The sequence below is a fragment of the Mya arenaria genome, chromosome 12, assembly GCF_026914265.1.
Source record: "Mya arenaria isolate MELC-2E11 chromosome 12, ASM2691426v1".
Taxonomy (NCBI): Eukaryota; Metazoa; Mollusca; class Bivalvia; order Myida; family Myidae; genus Mya; species Mya arenaria.
Genome location: NC_069133.1, coordinates 19,875,551 through 19,899,066, shown reverse-complemented (window position 1 = coordinate 19,899,066; position 23,516 = coordinate 19,875,551). Strand labels below are relative to the sequence as shown.

The 23,516-nt window shown below is 34.4% G+C and overlaps 2 protein-coding genes across 3 annotated transcripts in view; one reads left to right on the top strand and one right to left on the bottom strand.

Annotated features, from left to right (window-relative positions):
* The first annotated feature begins 42 nt into the window (after positions 1-42).
* Positions 43-4,413, top strand: LOC128211447 (C-factor-like). 2 transcript variants are annotated; one of them, XM_052916249.1, is made up of 5 exons: positions 43-82; positions 1,269-1,489; positions 1,992-2,108; positions 2,698-2,875; positions 4,013-4,413. In XM_052916249.1, exons 2-5 carry the CDS (start codon positions 1,271-1,273, stop codon positions 4,291-4,293), a joined length of 795 nt encoding a protein of 264 aa, XP_052772209.1. In that variant the 5' UTR covers positions 43-82; positions 1,269-1,270; the 3' UTR covers positions 4,294-4,413. The 2 variants fall into 2 exon arrangements, with proteins under 2 accessions (XP_052772209.1, XP_052772208.1); XM_052916248.1 differs by having other exon boundaries at positions 53-96.
* A 2,278-nt stretch (positions 4,414-6,691) lies between these two features.
* Positions 6,692-23,516, bottom strand: part of LOC128211432 (uncharacterized) — a 29,447-nt gene continuing 12,622 nt past the window's right edge. The window contains exons 11-18 of the mRNA XM_052916220.1: positions 22,118-22,351; positions 19,791-20,357; positions 18,305-18,897; positions 18,008-18,167; positions 17,501-17,616; positions 15,713-15,927; positions 10,102-15,079; positions 6,692-7,801 (exon numbers count right to left, since the gene is read on the bottom strand). Coding sequence (XP_052772180.1) covers positions 14,947-15,079; positions 15,713-15,927; positions 17,501-17,616; positions 18,008-18,167; positions 18,305-18,897; positions 19,791-20,357; positions 22,118-22,351 — 2,018 coding nt within the window. The 3' untranslated portion in view covers positions 6,692-7,801; positions 10,102-14,946. The remainder of the gene's footprint in view (positions 7,802-10,101; positions 15,080-15,712; positions 15,928-17,500; positions 17,617-18,007; positions 18,168-18,304; positions 18,898-19,790; positions 20,358-22,117; positions 22,352-23,516) is intronic.

Here is a 23,516-nt window from a genome sequence, read left to right as displayed (position 1 = left end):
GCGGCTCTTGTGTCGGGCGTTTTCATTGGTCAGCCATGGTTTCCGTTTTCGGTTTCGATTTGACTGTCGTACCCTATTACAAGTAAGTAATATTAGGTGAGTTATTGGGTGTTTTAAACTTTACCATGCCCAAATTCATTATTATTTTCATCATTTATTAATCGTAATTACTATTATTAGTAATTTTAAAGATCAAGAGTTTTTTAAACTATGAAAAAAATACTGTATTATTACATAAATGTTTGAACTGAAACGTTACGTAATTGACTTATTGAGTTGGTTACAGAAAACTTAACATTGCCTTAACTTGAACAATGAGCGACATTTACAATGTATTTTGAGTAAATATGTAATTTTCTTTTTGTTTAGGGATCTATTCAATTAAAAAAATACTTACTGCTCATTAGTTCGATAATTATTATGCAGTCTTACTCAAGTTCAAATTGAATTACACCTGATTAATATTGGTCCCAGATTACACTTTGTTCTATTCCTGGCTCTGCGCTGTGTTCTAATATAAATCCAGTAGGATTTCCCTTTCACATCCCCCCAACAATGATAATGTTTGTATCTTACCCTTTTAGTCCCAATGAATCAGTATTGGAAATCTGTTCAAAATTATTAATGAACATCAAGCAAGACCCCCCCCCCCCCCCCCCCCCCCCCGAAATGGGCTGTGTCTTTACCTTAAAGGGGCCCAAACAGTGCCGAGGGACTGCGTATGTTTTGTTTTCGCGCAGAGAATAGCAGGGAATGGGCCTCACCTAGGATACCCCTGGGGTGCAGGGATTTTACCATCAGTTTGTCCCTGCAGGTCCGGGGGGGTTTACCAGGGTTTGGCTGGACCAAAAGTCAAAGTCCCTGCTATTCCCCGGACCTGGGAGGGCAGTGGTTACAATTGACTGGTGCAATATAATGCAAACAAAATCAAAATATTATAAAATTGTTTAAACTAAGTGGTATAAAAGATTCCTTTAACAAGTAGTATGCTGTATTGTGATGTTTACAAGTACTTAACCGTAAATATAAATGCAAAATCTTACACTGTGTTTTGTCTCCAATGAAGATATTTTTTTAAATAGATGTTTGATGTTTAATAGTTAAATACCAAATGATTTATACTGTTGTTCTAGTATGTTCTGCTTTAAGAGAATACCTCCACATAGCGATAATCAACTTACTGATTTGTCTTCCAAGTGAAATGATTATAAAATATCTGAAAATTAAGTAAGAGTCCAATGAATGTTCAGAGTTTTACTTTCATTCAGCAATGAGCACAACAAGCATAGCAACCGTGCTCGTGCAAGGGGCCAGTCGTGGAATTGGCTTGCAGTTCTGTAGGACACTATTGTCCAGGCAACCAAATACATGCGTGATAGCCACGTGCAGAAACCCCAACCAGGCAGATGACTTACAGAGGCTGCTAGAAGACGAACCAGAACGCCTGCAGGTGCTTCAGGTTGATGTCACTGAAGAGGCGAAAATAAAGGTAAAATGGGGGTAAAATGTTGTGTAAATAACTGTGATTAATCTTTTTTCACCAAGTTTATAGTTTACACATTATACATTTTACAATGATTGTGAAGAAAGCTATGATAGCTTATACTTAGTCACTCTCGTTGGCACGATGTTGCGCGAGGGTGAGGTCTTGTGTTGTGGGGAAAACCGGAGTACCCAGAGAAAACCCTCTTGTCCGACTTGGTAACCACTAACCAAACTCACATGCGCCCAGGCTGGGAATTGAAGTCAGGTCGTCTTGGTGAGAAGTGAGTGAGCTAACCACAGCACTAACCAGACAATCAATTTTATAAGTAATTGTTATTTTGTTTGATCTAATTTTCAATTCTGGGTGCTAACTTCTGGCTATCTTATTTTTATGACATTGGTTCTGAGGTGTAATTTATTATTTTATTATTCCGCATATACTAGGGTAAATTATCTTGAAAAAAGATAACCAATTGTGTCTTGTTTCAAATATTCACGAATTCCAGGCTGCAGCAGAAGAAGTTGGTAAGCGGCACGGGCGTCTGGACCTCCTCATCAACTGTGCTGGTGTTCTCCACCCAAGTGGCCGCGGGGAAACCAGTCTCCGGGATGTCAATATGCAGGTTCTGTATCTTGAATGTTTATTAATGTAGGTTCAATAATTATGTGTGATGATTCAGGTGGACCAATGTTTTTTACTAACTTGGTTTCATTGGCGTTGTGCAAAATTTCAACCATGCCATAACACAAATCAGTTCAAGATATTGACATGAAACTTAGTACATATATGTATGTAACCAGAGACAAGATGCAGTTACAAGAACTCTTACTTAAACAACTGTCAAGCTATACCCCTTAATTGACTGAAAATTCAATGTGTCAAAGTAGGTTCAATTTTAATTCATAGTTTTATAAAGGATGTACAATTTACAAATATATATATATCGAGTTCTATCATCCTCGGCACCCCTGCATATCATAACCTATATATAGATATATGCTGGGGTACCGAGGATGAGATCTATAAGAATTATAAGAGCAATCAAAACTTTCAAGTTATAATTTTCTTTTTCTATTTTATAAGGCATCATGCTTTGTCAAACTGATAAAATCAGAGCTTTAAAATGCAGCAATTTAGTGAAATGCAGCGAATCCGAAATGATTTTGGTGAGATTGATGTTTTGTAGGATTATAGCCTGTTATAAATATCAGGGATTGACGGAGACATGCAGAACAAACGCCTTTGGCCTTCTTCTGATGGGCAAACATTTTGGCCAGCTACTGACCAAAGGAACTGCCATGTTTGGAACACACCAGCCAGACTCCAAGCGAACACACTCCGGCATTATGGCAAACATATCTGCCAAAGTTGGATCAATCACTGACAATGGTAACTCATGTTCTTTATAACTCTTCCATGTCCAGTTGAAACTCGTTGGCTCGTTATTGCTTGGCTGGCTTCTCTCCAACATGATGAAATGGACCGATTTTGTTTTACTCTTTGTAAGCATTCCGACTTGGCTTTAATACGCAAGGCTCGATGTATTTTGGCCTGTCCCTTACATATCGAGCCAACAGGTTTCTACTGTATAAGGTTTTTTGTGTTTTACCTGATAAAGAAATCGTAACATTGGATTAATTTTCAAGTTAACTGTTTAATACTTCAGTTATATAATAAAACTGTTTGTTACACTATGTTGAGATTTTTTTCAAAGAAACCATTACATGTACATTTTTTTTTACTGAATAATATTAATTTTAGAATAACATGTCAAATTCAACTGTGATTTTAATTCAGAAAAGCTGTGCAACAGATGTTGACTATACTATTAATTTCTATAATTAATATCAAACCGGTTTATAACAGCAGTGCTTTACTTCACAAGATGTAGTCTTATCAAACCTTATGAATTAATTTACTTAATCAGAGGTTCTAAAGTTCAAGATTAATCCTGTATTCAATAGCTTTAAACATCAGACTATTGTGTCCATATTACCATATTTCTTTGCATCAAAACATGAGGAAGTAGAAGAAAACAATTTCAGAAGGGGTCTAATTATGTATGCTTACAGACCTTGACCCTGACTGTGTCAGGATAGGTAATTATCAGCTGTAAGAACCCCTGAATACACATGTGTAGCAAGGCTGATAACTCTAGCTTTAAACATTGTTGAGTTTTGCCCCAAGTTAGTCTAAGAAAAAAATGAGCATGGCCTGCTGGAACATTCTTTTTAAGGTTTAATGTTTAACCAGATCTCAATCAAACTTCATCCTTTTCATACTTTGGGGAACTCATTCTGGAACACTATTTTTTAAGCTTTTGTTTGACTTAATTTCAATTAAACTTCATCCATTCCATACTTAAGTCGAATACTCGTAACTGATGCAGAGAACTCAGGGTTTGTTGTCATTTACATTTTTTGACCAACAAAATATTCACCCTATCCTCATGGTAAATGTCACTGTGATCCTGTTGTTTGTTCACTGAACTAACAAAGTTTATTTAAAATTCACTCAATATTACAGGTCTTGGTGGTTGGTACAGCTACCGGATGTCGAAAGCTGCTCTCAACATGGCCACAAAGAATCTCAGTATCGAGCTGGGACGGGGCCGGACCCCGGTCATCTGTGTTGCCCTGCATCCCGGCACAGTAGACACTGACCTCTCCCGACCTTACCATAAAAATGTCAAGAACCTTTTCACCACAGAAGATAGTGTGAAGAAACTGTTAACTGTGATAGATAGCTTGACTGTTGATGACACAGGAAAGTTTTTTACTTACAACAAGGAATTGTTACCATTTTGATAACACTATTCACTATTATTGTTATTAGATGAAGCCATTTTCTAGAAATGGATCTCAAATGGACTCACTCATGCTTTGTAAAATGCACTTTTTTATGACAAAATAAAGCGTGGCTTATCAGTAGGATTGTTCAAACTAAGATTCTAACTGGATCCCTTCAACAAACTTTATATGATTAAGCTAAACTACTGTCTGTTAAGGCCTTAAGACTAAAAAAACAAGATAATTTTCAAAAACTTACGTAGTATTTATATTGTCATGTAAATCGCATTGAATTTTACTTGCTGATGTATCACATTGCATACAACATGCGTCTTTTGCAGTTAAACCAATTCCAAATAACTTGGGTTATCTACCTCATAAATTCACATGATTATAATACAAAGAATGGACATTGCAAGGAAGTGCTGCAAAACAACGTAGACAAAGTGCCCGACAGATCAGCATTGAAATAGATTACTGGAAACTTTTGAAAGAACCTTATTCTGCTGAAAATGACAGCAAGTTGCTTAAACACTTATTGACAGTTAAGTGTGTGCAACGATGACATGACTTGAAAGGTGTATGTAAAAACCATTCCACACTTTTTTAAAACAGGGAACCTCAGTTGTGACAGTGACATGATTGTAGCGTTTATTATTTAAATCATATAAAATGATGTAATATGCTCTCAGATCATACAAGTCTGAATTTTTTTTATGGAATTACTGTATTTGTCAATTTCAGAAACATCTGGGGGGTTTTAAAGGTTAAATTCTCTCACAGTTTATGTAAGAGTCCTCATCGGCTAGCTGTTCACAGCATGGGTTCGCTCCCCTCTAAAACCAGATTTTCCTAATACTTGAATTGTATTTTTTTTCTGTAATTTTGGTATTAAAGAGTAAAATAATTATACTATTCGCGTTTTGAGATGCAAAACTGTGAAAAAATGTTTTAGTCAAAATGTCTGTCTGTCTGTTTATCTTTTAACTGCATGGAACAACAAAAATTTCTTCATGAAAAAAAAATCAATTCATGAGTACCTGCTCTTGTTCTCATAAATCTATGCATTAACAGCATTTAAGTTTATGACATTGTGTGCATGACTTGAGCTAGATGACCCACTAATAAGCTCTCTCTCACTCTGATGGCACCATTGATGTTAATGTAAGATTTTGATGCCTCATAAAATTTTAGTATCAGCTGAAATTTTGGGTAATTTTATTCTGTACGTCTATTACAGCCAATGTTAATGTGAAGAATGATAATGAAATGTAAATGCTAGCTGATTATATACATTGTGTATGTTATACAAGAGGGCCAAGATGGCCCTATATTGCCCACCTGATTGGACGTAGTGTTCGTAAGTTTTTGATCGGACAATATACTGGAGGATATAAAGTCCATATGATAATTATTACTCTTACGACATTTAAGATGGATTTATATACCTTGTCACAAAAGAGTACATTGTTACTGTGAAGTTCATGAAGTTTGAAGTCGATATCTTCAATGATTGTAAATAATAAAATAATTATGCAAGAAAGAGAAAATTATAAAATAATTATACAAGAAAGAGAAAAAAAAAAAATCCATTGTTAAAAGATGAAAGGGTCACCTAAGGAACATTTCTGTGAAAATAAGTTTTCCATATATATATTGGTAGACATAAAAAAATATATAGTGAAAAGTAGCTCCGCCCCCTGGCTGCCATTTATTTTACAAATCAACATGTGGTGAAGGAATTTGATAAAGGTCTCCTAAGAAACATTTCTGTGAAATTATTTTAGAATCAAGCCAGCGGATTCTGAGGTGAAGATTTACAAAAATTTCTATAATTTTTTTAGACTTCCACTGAAAAGTAGTCCCTGATGGCAAGGTTTTTTTTTTACAAATCAACATGGGGTGAAGGAATTTGATACAGGGCCACCGAAGCAGTATTTCTGTGCTTGAAACAGGTCAGCGGTTTCCGAGAAGATTTTCAAAGTTTGTTCTATTGTCGCAGTGGTTTACTATGAGAAGTTGTTTGAAGGAAAATGTTGACGATGGATGACGGACAATCACCCTAACACAATAGCTCACGCTGAGCACTTTGTGCTCAGAAGAGCTAATAAATAACAAAAATACATAATACAAAAAAGTTATTGCAGTTTATATATTTGCTCTTTAATAATATCAACTGAAATCAGATGTGAAATGACCTATTTCATAATCTTTCAAGGCCAAAAAGAGTTTTTGTTATATTAGTTAAGATATAACTTTTTGCACATAAAACCTCATATGATTCCAAAAACAAGAGGGTCATACCAGGCATAAACTTTTACCCATGTGTGGGCCTAATCAGTTTGAATTCAATGAGGCAATTTATTAAAGATGCGATGTCTGGTGTATTTCTGTATAGAAACAAAAGAGAAAGCAATAGAATTAACATGTTTAATAACTTCTCATATATAACAAGAGCGCCATCTGTCCAAAATATGTCCATCCAATTTTTAGGAAACCATGTTTTGTGACAAGTGGAAGACATTGAAATTAGACTTTTGAATGAACAAGCCCGAATTCTTTTATATATTATTGCTTGTCATCAACTTTTGAACAAACCCTGCTATATAAAATTCAGAATTTGTGTTAATTTCAACCACTGCTAATTGGTTGTGTGTTTTTAAAGCTAAAAATAGAGAGCTAGCACTGTAAATACATTTTTTGACAAAGGCAATTAAAGATATTGATCAAACAAGACCAATTTCAGGTAATTTCTATATAATCAAAAGGGCAATAACTCTTGAGTGACTGGAGTGATATGGCTGGTCTACTTGTCTTAAATTTATTATTCTTATCCCATTCTGAAGGGATTAGGACAAAGGCTTCTCAATTTTATCAACAAATTAAGTTAAATTTTATGAATAAAGGGCACCAGCTCTCGAGTGACTCAAGCAATATGACTGATTATTGAAGTTGTCTGAGATGTTATGCAGATTGCCTGTAATATCTGAATAAATTTGGTGATGATTGGACAAATTCTTCAAAGGTTAATGACCAGACAACTTATTGGATGCCCAAATAAAGCCCAGTCTGCAGGTGGAAACTATGGTACATCCCAATATTCGAATGGGAATATAAAAACAGTGTAAATTGACATTTAATGCCAACTAAACAATAATTGACGTCAAGAACAGTGTACACAGTCATAAAACTTAAAACATAAGTTAACAAAACTATATCAATGTAGCAGCACGATTGATGAGCATAATGTAGTTAAAGAATTGATCACTGTAATATGGTATTAAGCAATTTAGCATGTTAGCATCACATTGCTTTCATGAGGAAGCATCCGCATTGTCATTCTTCTCATTTTCAGCCAAATCTGCAAGCTTTCTAACTTTGTATTCATAATAACCCAAATGTCCAAACAGGGATGCTACAGTTGCAATCTGGGCTGCCATGCTGATGTTCAGCATTGTCTGGTCAGAAAATCTGCCTCCTTTACGCAGCGTGCCATATCCTAAAATTCCAAGGCAAGATGCTATACCTGAAATGAAAACAAATATTCTTAAGTGAATATTAAAGAGTAAATGTTATTTTTGTTGCCTTACTTGAATAATTATAAAAGGCTTAGATGGATGTTTCTTCCATTTTTAATGAAAAAGGCTGTGTATACACAGTTTTAACTGTTAGGCCAAACAAAATTGTTTTGGTTCAAGTAACACCGTTAAAAAAAATAAGGCTTTATTTTTATTAGGCTTTATGAAAGAACATTATTGTCAATTTTTTTTATCAATAAACTTTAAAAACATTAGGGCCTTTATTGTAGGTACGTAGGGTACCCGAACCAAGCGAATTTGGGAAAATACAAAATCAGGCCAAAATAGCTAATATAATGGAAAATATAACTTTTTTAATGCATACATTATGCTGTGAAAGAGTAAGCCTTATCAAGATTTTGTTTAAATTTCAAGAAATTCATTGCTTTTTTATTCATTAATGTAATCTGCATTTATAAAATTTGGGATTTTTTTTGGGAAAAATGGACAGTTCCTTGCAAGGGGAAACAGCCTTTTAAGAGGCAGTAAATTGCACCAAAAAAAACACTGGAACCAAAAGGTTTTTTAAGGCCTTACAGTATATGCATAAGGCCCATGATCATAATCATACCACACATTGTGAGGCCCTGATAATTAAATTGAATGATTAATTTCTTTACAAGTCATAGGCAATAAACTGTGTCCATTGATTTCTTGAAAGTTATGTGGATAAATTAACTATAAGGGCCTCAAATATTTTTGTAGAAGTGATGAGTGAAAAACCAGGGGGGTACATGTATAAACCGAATCTGTAATGGTTTAAGTGGGGTTTTGGAGTCTGATATGCAAGATGGCAGCAAGTTTCATGTTCTGGTAAGTATTTTCCTGAAAGAACCCATTCCATTTTCTAATGACCTGCTAAAAGGTCAAAATATTGCACACATAAGAATGATGTGACAGGGTGATTTTCATTTTTTGAGGTCATTTTAAATTGTGAAGAACTACATAACATTAGAGATATTTCAGTGATGTGACTGGCAGCTGGAGGCCTGTAACATTTTGTCAATTGTTTCTTGGGGCACTCTTCGAATCAAAAGCACACAGTCTTAGATAAAAAACTTGCTTTTTAGAAGCTGTTTTCAGGACTCTCATGACTTCAAATTTGTACCAAACTGGGATATCAACCCTAACAATCAAAAAAAAAAATCTTGAGGCTAAGGAAATAGATATACATGTACATATATATTTAATTTTTTGGGGGGAGGGGGAGGGGGGAGGCAGGAGGGTCCATGTGGCCATTAGATCTAGGGGAATTGGCTAATCCATGGACAAATCACATCTCTGTATTTTATAAGAAAATCAACAATAATTATTATTGTAAACGTGTTTTGAAATATAGTATTGAACTTTTGAAAACTAAAATCTAACTCAGGCCTAAAAAATAATAATGTTTGGTTAGGGTTACATCCTTTTCAGAAATAGGTAGGCTTTTTTTTCTTTTCTTATTTTAGTTTTTCATTTTTTTTCAAACTGAATATAAAAATGGTAGGGCGCCTATTCCGTAGGGTGGGGAAACCCGAACCAAATGTGTTTTCTTTTAAGGCCTCATCAGCCAAGAGGTATATTAAAATAACTTCCATGTATTTTCTTGACTATTGGGAGGTCATTAGTGATTCTAAAATGCAGTCAAGGCTTCCAGGCTAAACATCAATAAAAAAGGGAGTCTGGACGGCAATTTAGAAGGTCATTACCATTCAATTTTGATTAGTTTGTTTCATTTTATTTCAAATTAAGAAAAATCATTTTTTCTACATCTAGTAGTTTTAGAATCATAGAATGTCATTAACTATAGTCTTTAAAAAAAACACTTTAAAAAAAAAGTGTTTCACTGTTTGCCATATTTTGAAGTCCATATAAACAGCAGCTTCAGAGTCTTTGATGATTTTTGATTTGGTGACTCTACACGTCCATATCCCACTTGTTATTTTCCTAGTCAAGAATGACAGATCCCAGAAAAGTATTGGTTAAAAATAATTATTGTGTCTGCGTTTTTATTTCAGTTTGAACAGTGAGAGTTTTAAGAATTGTGGATCTACAGTTGAAGAATATATTTCACATTTGTATGGATCAGTCAATTTGTGGCATTTAGTGAACACAATGAATATCCAAATGTTCAAAAAGTTCCCTTAGTAACATGCGCATTATTGTGGCTGCCATATTTTTTAACTTAACCAGTACTAGCATTGGCTTAAAAAAACCAAATGAATTTGCTATTAAGGCTGTCGTGAAGTTTGATATATTCTCAAACCTATCAGTGTGAGCGGAAAAGCTTTCCAAATTTTAGGTTTTTCCTGAAGTTCTGGTTGATCGAAATCCATCATCTGGAATCTCGCTCTGGCGACAGCCTGCGTCGTAGAAGGGTACTGTTTGAAACCGGATCGTTCCACGTCTGACAGAATAACGGGTTTCTTAACTGATTTTTTCTCATCTTCAGATAGAAACAGTAAACTGCTATTTGATTCATTCTCCTTGTCCATATTACAACAGACACAAAACTAAAGGTCGAGGCCAACTTTACATTACAGTGGTTTTAATTTCGTATTTTTCTTTCAAAAAGGGTACTGGCTGATGAAATATTGACTGTTTCCATTAAATGTGTATAATCCAAAACAAGTGGAATAAGAACATATTTCTCGGTACAAAAAATGTAATTCAACTAAAACTACACAATACGAATCAACTACTTGGGGATCAAAATGGCGACAGTCAACTATTAATATGAATCCACCAAACTCATACACAGTGGCCTCCCTTAGACTACAAAAGAACGGTAGCAACATGTTTTTAAATAAGGCAATATAAGAATTCTGCATTCTAATGCGCCGTTTCATTATCTTTTTATATAAACCATGCAATTGTTTTTATCTACTCGTATTGTTTGATGTTAAGCATTTCTTAAACATATTTTAAAGCTGCACTCTCACAGATTTACCATTTTTACAACCTTTTTATTTTTTTGGCTTGGAAAGAGCAAATTTTTGCATAAATATCTGAGACCCAATGACAAAACAATCAGATCGTAGATTTTCATATTTCACACATCTTTAAAACATTTTTCTGGATAAAAAGGAGACTAAAAATAAGTGATGATTCCAATCAAAGTCCTCATACATAAGTGTACATAATACCTAACACTCTGAAATATTCTCTAATATATTATCTATACTTAAAAACAAATGTGCTTGACTATGTTGGTATACAGGTGACATGTGTGCTATTTTTTTTATCTAGTGGCAGCGACTTAGTCACATTTCCCGCATATATCGTAGTAACGACTGAATATGTCTTGGCCACTACATACCAAGTTGTGGGAACGAGTCGGTCAATAAAAATGACAATGTGATGATGTTACATCGGTAATCATGTCATTACTAAGAGGCTACTTAGTCATGGTAATAAAAAAACAACACATAAAGCAAAAAACAGAGACGATCTTATTAAAAATGTATATCCTGTGGGGTAACAATCTGACAAATTTTCATGCCGATTCGGTGGAAAATATGCAGATTTTAATCAAACTGCAGCTAGAATAATGATATTTTTTCTTAATTAAGTTTTGGTAAGTTTAGGCAGGAAATGTTTACTAAAGATATTGTCTAAATATAAATAATGGTCTATTTTCAGATTTAAAAAACAACAGAAGCAAAATCATAAACTAAACAGCATAGAATTCCAACTCTTAAAACTAACTATTGGTGTGTTTAAGTCCAACATTCTTGCCATGTTGCTTTAAAGCTGCACTCTCACAGATATACCATTTTCACAACTTTTTTATTTTTTGTCTTGGAAGGAGCAAATTTTTGCGTAAATATCTGCTAATCAATGATATAAGATGCTGACAAAAATTCAGATTGTAGATTTTCATATTTCCGATCGAAAATTCATGTTTTATGGCTTAAACAGGTTTACTAACGGTTTAAGAAAAATGCATAAAAGATCAATTTTTGGACTGAAATTTTTTGTCAGCAGTCTTATATAGCTAGCTTCCATGAATTTTCGCAAAAATTGGCTAATTCCAAGACAAAAAACAAAAAAGTTGTCATAACGTTCAATCTGTGAGAGCTTTAATGACTAAGGAACTAGTTTTAACAATTCAAACAGTAATTGTTATGCCCAAAGTTTTCTGTATTGTCAGTTATAAAAAAAAATGTGAATACAAAAGAACAATCATGACTCAATGTATACCGGTATATTATAATAACCTTTACATATACTTTAGTATATCTGTCGGGTGTAATTATATCTGCTTTTAATAACTATAATAATCAATAATTGTTAAGTTTAGTTTAAACAAATTTCTTTAAGCTTGATGGTGACGAAAACTTATACCGTAGCTTAAAGAATTACTTTCGTGTCCATTTCATAGATAGAAACCTAAGTTCTAGTGTCCATTATGAGAAGCCAAACAAAAGTAACCTTTATAAGGATTGAACCCACAACCTCTTGGGTGAGAGGTGGTCGGACACCTTTAACACTAGATCACTTTCACCCTCTCTTTATTCATCCTCGGCATCCAAGCATATCTTAACCTATATGATACCCTAGGCAAATCAGCTGTAAGAATCTTATACTCATGTATAATTAATAGCATAAAATCCAGCCGCTTGATTGGTCGCATGAGACACACCTCATGCTGTGCCAAAATGGCAGAGAAGTTATGGATGTAATCTCGGTTTGAAATAATCCAATCAGATCATGGCTTACAAATTGTTTTAAGCAGGATATTGATGGGAAAATGCATATGAATATTCAATTCAATTTACGAAGTTTCCCTAGCTAATTTGCCCAGGGTATAACATAGGTTATTATAAATATGCTGGGGTGCCGAGAAAATTCTTTATTATGCATTGTAAAGACGACAAAATAATATGATAAACCTGATGAAGAATACACTCTGTGTTTGACACTGAATAATACAATGGGGCATTTTTAAGCTGCACTCTCCCAGATGACCATTTTAACAATTTTTTATTTTTTTGGCTTGAAATGAGACAAATTTTACATAAATGTCTGGAAACGAGTGAATATATATATTAAAGACTGCTGAAAAAAGATCAGATTGCAGTTTTTAATATTTATGCCCGAAAATTGATGTTCTATTGTGTCAAGTGAGCGTATATGACTTTATTGAAGGCAGTGATCCAAAATCAGCTGATTCTGGGACAAAAAATGAACAGTCAAAATTGTCAATCTGTGAGAGTGCAGCTTTAAGGGTGTCAAATGCAAGCTCAAAAGTGAAATATTTACATTGCAGAGGTAAAAAGAGTTAAAAGAATGTCAGGTTAAAAAAGTAATAAATAACAACAAACTCAAATACAAATTTATATACAAACATATAGTTTATTATATGTTTTCCGGTGGTTTATAGATATCTGAGTGAAATGACAATGATATTTCACTGTTCCAACAGTCATTTAAAATCCTTTTTAAGTATATAATTAAAATAAAAATTGTTTGTTCCATTGAAAGATTGCAATATATTTCACATCATGAACACCATGCAACTCGTGAAATATAACTTTTGGTGTTACTCAGTAAAATACATTGCGATCTTACACTGAAAAACTGAAACATATAAGTACCCTAAACATTATCGATTTCAATAACTTTGATCTACCAAAACTCACATAACTAAAATACAATTTCCATATAAATAATGCTATTTTGAAACTAAAGCTAATACTTGACAAAAATAATACCTAAACAAATTAGAGCCTTACACAAATCGGCCCATCCGGTTAACAGTAACATAACAGGCATTAATAAACACTTGTAAAGCAAGATTGATATGCCTTATAGCGAGCGGCAGAGCCACACCCACAGTGGTCTGTGTTTCTCCGGTAAAATAAGGGCATATCTAAATGCTCTTCGAGCAAGATCGATGTGCCTATTAAAACAGAGTAGTCGGCAGAAAGAACGCCAACATTTGTTTATGTTTTCCCCATAAATAAGGGCATAATTATTTAAACACACAACCAATATCAATATACCTATTACACATAATTATACGTAATGTCCCTTGCAACAAGTTTGATATGAAAATCATGGAACTTTCTTTGATATATGGCCAAGCTAAGAGATTTCACAAGATGATGCCACCACCAGGGGCACATGACTATGACACTACCTTGATCTTTTTCTTCAAAAATCAGAAAGCGAAAATTTGTAAACATAAATACTCAAAAATCAATTCATAAACAGATGTTTGTTAACAAGAAGTGGTGGTCTTGACAAACATGTAAATGCACAAAACATGAAGAAATATAATTATGATAAATGTCTGGTAAACAACATAACTTGAATTTTTAAGGGATGTGTTGCCTGTCAAGTGCTAAGAAGCCATAATTTTATTAGTAAAACCATAATATATTGACCCCAAAATTATAAGAGGTCATCTACTGAACATGGATAATGTGCATACAAAGTTTGAATAGCCTACACAAAGTTATTCAAAATCAAAAGAGCCCATAGTTTTCTAGTAGAGTTCACCCTGACCTTTACCTTGAAATTATTAACCCCAAAATCAATTGAGGTCATCTAGTAACCATGGCAAATGTGTATCCCAAAGTTGAAGACTGCAATAAGTCGTTAAAAAATTATTGATGGGAAACAAAAGCATCCATCATATTCCAAGTAAAGGTCACCATGACCTTGGACCCATTGATCCTAAATTCAATATGGCACATTCACTGACCATAATACAAATTCATATTTAGCACGAAGTATATGCAATTAAAAATTTGTTCATACAAAACGTAAACGAGTGTGATGCCTTAAACACGGACAATGTCAGGCGTAGTAATTTCTGTGTCTGTCATACTTCAAAGGAGACACAAAAATAATGCACAAAACAGGCACCACATAAAATAATTCACTCTCTAAAAGCCTTCCATGTCTACATTAAAAGTCTATGCTACTTGTATTAATAAAAGATCTTCAAGTCATTTCTTATTGCTAGCTGAGACGACACAAACTTGTTGTGGTTGAAGTCTGTCAATATACTACCTAAATACACATTTTATTCAATTATTTGTATTGTTTTTGTGAACCAAATTGTGATTCCAACAGCGAAGCCACTACTTGCTTGCTGGTATTAACGTCGGTGTTGCCTTTCCCTGCGTACAATGTTCTCCAAAGGAACTTCCACGATGTCAACCTCTGTTACGCCTTTAGCCTTAAGTTCATCTGTCACACGGTCTAGATAGGAATCATCTGGATACCCAAATCTGAAAGATTGACGTTAACCAGATAGTTCTTTAATATTGATGAATATTATATAAAATATCTCATTAAAATTGAAACCACTGTGGTGTCGATTACAACGAGAATGTACTTTCTGAAGTTTCATACAATTAAAAAGTTATAATTATTTTCCAAATAAAATTTAAACAATTACATTCTGAGAGGGAGAGACATCCAGAAAATCGTTCAATGGATTCACATTATGAGAATATGTATCCATATTATAAATAAGGTATCCACATTATCATGAAACACTGAAGTCCTTAGTTGCTTTAAACTGTTTTTTGACAATCATTATTGGGACGACCCTGGATCCAAAGAACAAAATGAATGAATACACGGTGGATTAAGTAACGGGATAACATTTACAGCTGCCACACTTCATTTAAGAAGATACTTCAGGCTAAAAAAAACAGAGGTAGATTTAGGTCTCAAAAGCGGTAGATTGGGTTCAAAAGCTGTAGAATTTCTAATTCATTTAATTTTCAGTCAAAAACAATGAAGGAAACAATGTAAACAAAAACTTGATATTTGTTATTATTTTTAGATTTTCGGAAAATACGCATAAAATACATCACTAAATCTGTATATGGCTACATCAGTCTCTCAATACATACTGTGAGTTTGGCTTGGGGTCAGTTTTGTGGTGTATGTCATTCCAAGTGATGACCCCTTCCTTCCCCGTGGTTCGTGAACTCCCAACTGTAAAGACAAGTCTTCGTTCGAAAGCAACCCACAACATTTTACAAATTCTCTTTCCCTTTTCATTTTTTGGTAAGAATGCTTTTCTTGTTATGCCTTTGTATATGGCACCAGGGTTAGGATGGCTTGGCTGGAATACAAAAAATAGATATTTTTTTGCATGACATAATAAAGATTCAGTTCGGTAACATTCTATTAAAGGACACTAGATTGGCACCAAAAAAGTTTTTTTCTGTAACGTATCTCAGGACGATTATTTAATGTATTGTTATTTTTTTTATATCATGATTGTTAAAAAATACCAAAATGTAAAAAAAAAAAATCGAGTTGGAGACCAGGTTTAACTTAATGCAGTCCAGTGATGTATCCACTGTGCTACGAAGGCTTACCCTTAACGGTTGGAATATTTAAGCCATATACCTTACTTATCACGTGATAACATCGATTAGCCAATCACACATAAGGAATGAATTCTACTAGGTAGACATACCTAGTAATATTTTTTAATGGAAAAATACGAAAAAACTGCGGAAAATAAATAATTGTAAACTATGTGGTATTTCAGTTAGTAAGTTTTAATGCATTGTACACATCGATACCAAGTTTATTTCAGTTTTTGACAATTTTCTCTTTTTTCCCCCGCTATTTTATCATACGGAGTACAGCCCCTTTAACACTACAAAGGACAATTGATATTCCTTGATTTGGATTACTAGCATACCGTACCTATAGTATAAGAACCAGCATACAGTTAACTACTGGTATGAATGTAAACGTCTGATTTTCCAAAGCTAATGTTCATATATATAAGCACAAAAGTCTAAGATCAACAGACAGCCAAGACACTAACAGGGCCCATGCCACCAGGTGCATGAAGGGCTTTAGCCAGGCCCCAATATCACAAAAATACTCATGTCAAATACAATTTTAACCTCAACTCATTTTTCCACTTTACAGTATATAATTATTCGAAATTACTAATGTTTTTTATATTTTCAAAAGCACATTCTCTTGTGCTTTATGTCGTTTAACATCATTGCTTAATATTCTAAATTGGTTATTTTTACTGCACGATAATGTACTTTGGTAAAAAACAATACATTGGACTCAAGTACAGTTTTTGCTCTCAAATTATTTATGTATTAAATACTGACCAAATGTGTTTTTTTCAACATAATCTGTGAAGAAATGGGTTTTAAAAAGGGTAAAACATTTCCAATTTTGCATCATGTTATGCTGTTACATTGTAAGTGAAGAAATGAGTTGAGACTGAGATTGAAATTTGACTTGAGTTTTTTTGTGATATAGAGCCAGGTTTTAAGACAGGACTGGGTGCTAAGGGTGAGCCTGTGAAGAATTTTTGAATTTCACAGAAAAACTTAAGCATTGTGTATAATGGATGTTTCATCTGCCATATATATCAAATGTTTAGTTTGTATAATATTTATAATCCTAATAATCAAACCAAAAGAAATATTTAAGCATTTAAATGTATGAAAGCAGAAAGGCAGATTTTCTGGTTTCCAAGAGTGCAGAAGGGTTCTACTAAAAGAGGACATAGTGTACAACTACAGCTAAAACCCTAAGGCATTATAATTACAAAAATATCCAAGACTACTTTTACCAATAATGTACTTTATTAATTATAATCCCACTGACAGTATTTTTAACATGAAAATAATATTTAATATAATGGTCAATACCCCTTGCTTTCCATTTTCAAAACTGTATGTTATAATAAATTGTCCGACATGTTCAAAACCAGCACAGTGTGTTAAATCATCAATAGTTATTGTCATCGTTCCATCTGGCTGGTCTCCTAATCATATGGAAAACATAAAATTATAAATAAAATGAGTCAATGATAAAAAGTTGACAAAAAGTAACAGAATCATCATACAATTATGCAACACAAATTTGTATTTAAAATGTATCTCTTGTCCATATAAAGAAATAAGTTTACAAATATGTAAAAGAGTTTTCAAGTTGATTACAAAATACATTAATTACCATAGTTTAAACTGTTTAACTATGAGATTACAATTATTATGTAAAAGAACAATACCCTACAATGAAAACTGCAAGGACAAGCCCAGCAGCCAAAATATTTAAAGAATACTATAGTGTCCCATTAAGAGACACTATTAAATGTCTAAAAATCACTGTAAACAAGAGTGTTCTATATGTTTGAATTAATTTGTATAAGTTACCCTCGATTGTCCCAACGACTTGTCCACACGTTGGGCACGCCTCTTTGTATGTAAACTGTTGCTCAATACAATTCTCACAAAACACATGTCCACAGGGCAAAGTCTTCTGCTTTTTAACAGTTTCCATACAGATCACACATATTTCCTCAGTTTCTTCTGGCTAAAAAACATTGTTATACTTTTAAATCTAGGATGAACAAATAAATAAGGTGTACAAATAAACCATTTGAATTTTAAATTTATATTATTATAACTGATAATGAGTGCATACTTAATTACTAATTTTTTTATTCTTACCTGAGAAATGTTTCGTTGACGAAAAGCTTCCTCATTCTCTTCATCGTCAATGTCACTTTGTTCCAAATCACTATTGTCATCATCATCTTTGTAGTCTCTTTCTTTTGAATTGTAGTTTTTTTTTGGGGGATTTTTCGTAATACCTTCATCATCATATATTTTGAGATTTCCTGTTGGTGCTGGCCTAATGTCTGCTCTAGGCTCTTTTTGTGTCATTGTGTTGGTATCTTGTGTTGGTGGTCTTTTCTCTGATGTTGCTGCATGAATGCTACTGCTGAAGTCAAGTTTTTTTTTGCTTTCTGGATATTTTTTGTTGCTTGTTCCATGATCATTGCTTGTCAGGTCTGTACTTGATGTACCTTTTGGCCACTCAGGTAACCTTGTTTCCAGTCTTGCTTTGGGCTGGACAAACTGATTCACGTTTGGTGATTGGTTAGCATTTTTCTTCACAGTTAAAATAGCCTTATCAGTTATGGCTGGGTTGATATTTACAAGGTGAACAAAGATGTCCGTGTGCTTTTTAAAGGCACAGAAGTTAAGAAGACCCTCAAAAAGTCGTTCCGTGTAGTATACAGGGTCCGCTTGTCCTTTACCTTTCAACATAAATTATACAAATGTTAATCTCATTCTGTTCCACGACATTTAATGCTGCAAGTTAGACATGTGTGCAATGTTCACCTCATTTATACAACACCCACTATTTGTGAGGTGAACATTGGACACAATTGTTATGAAAATATGAAATTTGAGTTCTGCACTTCATCTGGATGCGTTCAATATTTGATAGGATATTTAATACACAAAATATATGGCTAAACCTTTGACCTTGAACTATGACCCTGACATTGAGCCAACATGCTTGGAAATGTGGGTTTGCACGTTGACTCGATGAGGTTTAGGAGTTAAGGAGTAGATAGGAAAGTGTGACAAACGGACGGACATCAACTGCTCTAAAAACATGCCTCCCCCTGCATGACATGGAGTAGACAAAGATACATGTAAGTTAGGGAAAAAACACACACTTAAAGTGGCCGATGGAGTAAACGGTGACAAAAATTCATTCTTAACCATAACCTCCATGTTAAAGCCTCAATCCCTTTGAATGAAGTGTTTCACATCAGATTGGTTTGCTCCTTATATATTGGTTTAGGATCAGTAGCCATATGAACAAGACAAAGTATAGACTGGAACATAGTGGTTTATCTTGATTTATTTTTAAACAAACAATAGATAACATATTGGGTAAAAAGAATTGAGAGGATCCTCTGTGGACTGGGATAAGAGACTTATTTGAATAAGTAAATAGGGAATTATGTTGCGTTCAAATAAGGTGTTCCATGAAATGTTCATGATGACTGTTTGTTCGTCCTGCAATTTGGAAAGACTATTTTGTTTTTATGGAAGACGATGCTTCTTTTTTTAAATTTAGCTTGAACTGTGAATTTTGCGAATATATCCGATGTTATATAATGAAAGGAATTCATACCCGATCCAAGACTTGGCAAGGCAATTGACTTGCAGCCTTTCAAAATGGCTTGCTCAAAAATGTTTGTAAAAATTTCTGCAATTTTCATTTGGCGCTCCTCCTCATTTTTTTTATCTTTCTTCAGGTAAAGCACAGCATGTGCGATCCATTTTGGTTTTGATAATACCGGTGCTTCACAAAAAATGACATCTCCTGACACAACTTTTCCCTTGAATTTAGCCTCTTTGGACATTCTGTATCCTGCACCAAATTTATCACTCAATGCTTTTACCAGCTTGCCTTCACTTTTTCCGTTTGGTGTCTCATTGCACACAATCATGTCAATGTTTCGAAGAGATGTAATATTATCCGTATACACGTACAGTTTCTGTTTTTTGTTGAACCAGCAGGTGAACTCCTTGCTAGCTACCACTTTATTTGGTGGTTTTGAAAAATGCCAATAGGGATAGTTAATCACCTTTGGATTGGATGGATCTTGATCAGCACATGATTTTCTGCTTTCATAAATTTGCGGTTCTACATTGGTTCTGGCACTTTGTCCGCTGCTTGAAGAAACATTATATCTGTCTATGGAAAGAATTAAGATGTTATAGCTAAAAAAGCTCCAGGTGTATTAAAGGAATTATCACATTTTTTCTTCATTTTATGCTCTTTGAACGAAGTAGAGCACACAACAAATTCCATGAAGCATACTTTTTAAGCGCTTTTTGGTCATTTGCTCGCTTGCCCTACTGCATTCATACAGCATAAACACAAGGACAAATAAGATCAATCATATAACTTATATCTACCTTTTAAAGAACTTTTCATTATGATTAAAAATAAGCAGTATCTTCTGTAATTGAGTATTTATTCTTAAAGAAATGTAAGCCACAATATACATTTGTTTATAAGACTAGCTGTCTTTTGTAACATTTTTGGTATATCGTTGGTTAATTAAAGTCGGGCGTATCCAATCAGTACACAATATTGAAATAAATAATGACGCCATAACTCCTTGTGTCTTATACAATATGAATGTCAAATGTTATCTATACAAATGAAGAGGCGAATGTACTATTAACGTATGGCACAAGTGCGTCTACTTAGGATTGGTTTTAAAACAATAGAAATGGCCCCTGTAATGACAACAAAGGACTGAGCCGCTACAGATGTATGTATGATAACTAGGGATGGAAGCGAATATCCGAGTATCCGGATATCACGCAAGTATTCGGATACCAAAATGGGTATTCGAATATTCGTTAAGAATTAAAATTTCAATGAAATAGCTTAGCAGAGACATAGCAATTGTTATAAAACTTTTCAGATGAAATATTTCAGGTGATCAACAGTGTCTGTCGCGAAGCGGGTATGTGTCACAAATCTTCTGCTAATTGGGTGTTTGCACAAGGCGTGATATTGTGTCCTTGTGCAGCACCCTGTAAAGTTCTATGACCTTGTTTACAATGACAAGTGTCTTATGATCTCAGATGTGCTTAATTGACACTAATTGGCACTAGTTGATATTAAACGGATTGATCATTAATCCGTAGGATTTGCTCGTCCAATCACAAGATAAGGGTCGTGCAATCAAAGCTATTAACGACCAATCGTATTTTTGATGAATATGCATGAAGAAATTATTGCTATCTGAAAAATAAATACAAAAACAAATTTGTTTATCTTTTCACTTTCAATCAAATTTACATCATTTTGCATCTTGTTATTTATTTTTCATATGATATGTAAACATGTTTAGTTTATTGATAAACAAAAGAAGTACACGCATGTAAAAAAAGAAAAATCAGATCGTCTTTTTGTCTTCATATCTTTTCCGCAATTATATCCTTCATTACAAAACACCACAGAAATTGTAGGTATTGCATTAAATAAACGATGTAATGAAATACAATTACAATTGACTATCAAATAATCAAAGTGTCATCTAACATGAAACCTGCTGATAAATAACAAACTCGAAAGCACGTGGCAGTAACCAAGCAACCACCTCAGCCGAAGTGACTATCAAAGTCGCGAGGTGTTTATGTGGTATTCATCATGAGTTCTATGACGTAAAATGAGTTGTTTAGCTTTGATTATAACATTATAAATTATTAAGACTGAGAAAGAATGAATGAAAACGTGAAATTGCCATATGACGAATTATAAATTAAGTGGACAATTGTGTCAAATAACAGAAGGTGGGTGACATATAATAGGAAATTTACTTATTATGAAAACAATTTGATACAAGTATCCGGATAGTATTCGAATACTTGATACGAATATCCGGATAACGATTTGGTATCCGGTTTCCATCCCTAATGATAACACTTAAGCCAAACCTGTGTTGGATGTTGAGCTGACTCTTTTGATATGCACAGCTCTGTTGTAACATGATGGGTGCCGTTTCCTCATTTGCAGGACATCATGAAAAGCACCTTCGATGATGCGTAGCTCATTTTCGTCTTTGTCTATGAAACATATTTCCTTCAAAGGACTATATGACAATAGGTCATAACTCTCTACCGCCTTGACGTACATTGCCGCACAAAGATCATTTGGAATTTTCTGTTGTCCTGAAAAACATAGCTTTAGTTAAACATGTAATCAATATGGAATATTACATTAAACAAGAGATGTTTGTCAAACATTATGCCCCCCCCCCCCCCCCTGAGCGCCAAGTTGTCAGGATTATATGGACAATTGAATGAAATATGCATGGACCAAAATGACAGCTGATTTGTCACTGACATTGGATGCCTTTGAGAAAGTTTTCAGATTATAACCATTCAAAGTGTGAGGATAGAGTGTGTTATGACTATGACCTTTGACCTCAAAATCCATAGAAGTCATCAGCTGGTCACCAAAAATCTAAATGTCAAGTTTGAGGGCCATGGGTGCAGGCATTGACAAGTTATCACTCAGACAAGCTTTTTCGTTCAAGGTCACTGTGACCTTGACCTTTGACCTGATGACTCCTAAAATCATAAGGGGTCATCTACAGGTCAGACGCAACTCCAAGTCAAGTCTGAGGGCCATGGGTGCAGACATTTGCGTTATCAATGGAAAAAATTTCGCATTCAAAGTCACTGTGAACATGACCTATGACCCGATGACTCCTAAGATCAAAAAGGGTCATCTACTGGTCAAGCCCAACTTCCATGTCAAGTTTGATGATCATAGGTTAAGGCATTGTTGGGATATCACTGCGAGAAGATTTGTTACCTTTTTTGTGTTAAAGGTTACAGTGACCTTGACCTTGGCCTGGTGACCCCCAAAGTCAAGAGGGGTCATCTACTGGTCAGGCCCAACCTTCAAGTGAAGTTTGAGGGCCATGGGTGCAGGCATTGTTGAGTTATCACTCAGACAACCTTTTACCATTCAAGGTCACTGTGACCTTGACCTTTGGCCCAATGATCCCCAAAAACAATAGGGCTCATCTTCTGGTCAGACCCAACCTCAAGGTCAAGTATGAGGGCCATGGGTGCAGGCATTGTTGAGTTATCACTCGGACAACCTTTTACCATTCAAGGTCACTGTGAACTTGACCTTTGGCCCGATGACCCCCATAAACAATAGGGGTCATCTAATGGTCAGGCCCAACTTCCATATCAAGTTTGATGACCATAGGTCTATGCATTGTTGAGTTATCACTCGGACAAGCTTTAAAATTCTTTTACCATTCAAGGTCACTGTGACCTTGACCTTTGACCCGATGAGCCCTAAAATCAATATCTACTG

Coding starts and splice junctions, on each gene's coding strand:
- LOC128211447 (XM_052916249.1), top strand. CDS start 1,271: ATGAGCACAACAAGCATAGCAACCGTGCTCGTGCAAGGGGCCAGTCGT. Junction 1,490..1,991: donor CTGAAGAGGCGAAAATAAAG/GTAAAATGGGGG, acceptor CACGAATTCCAG/GCTGCAGCAGAAGAAGTTGG. Junction 2,876..4,012: donor TGGATCAATCACTGACAATG/GTAACTCATGTT, acceptor TCAATATTACAG/GTCTTGGTGGTTGGTACAGC.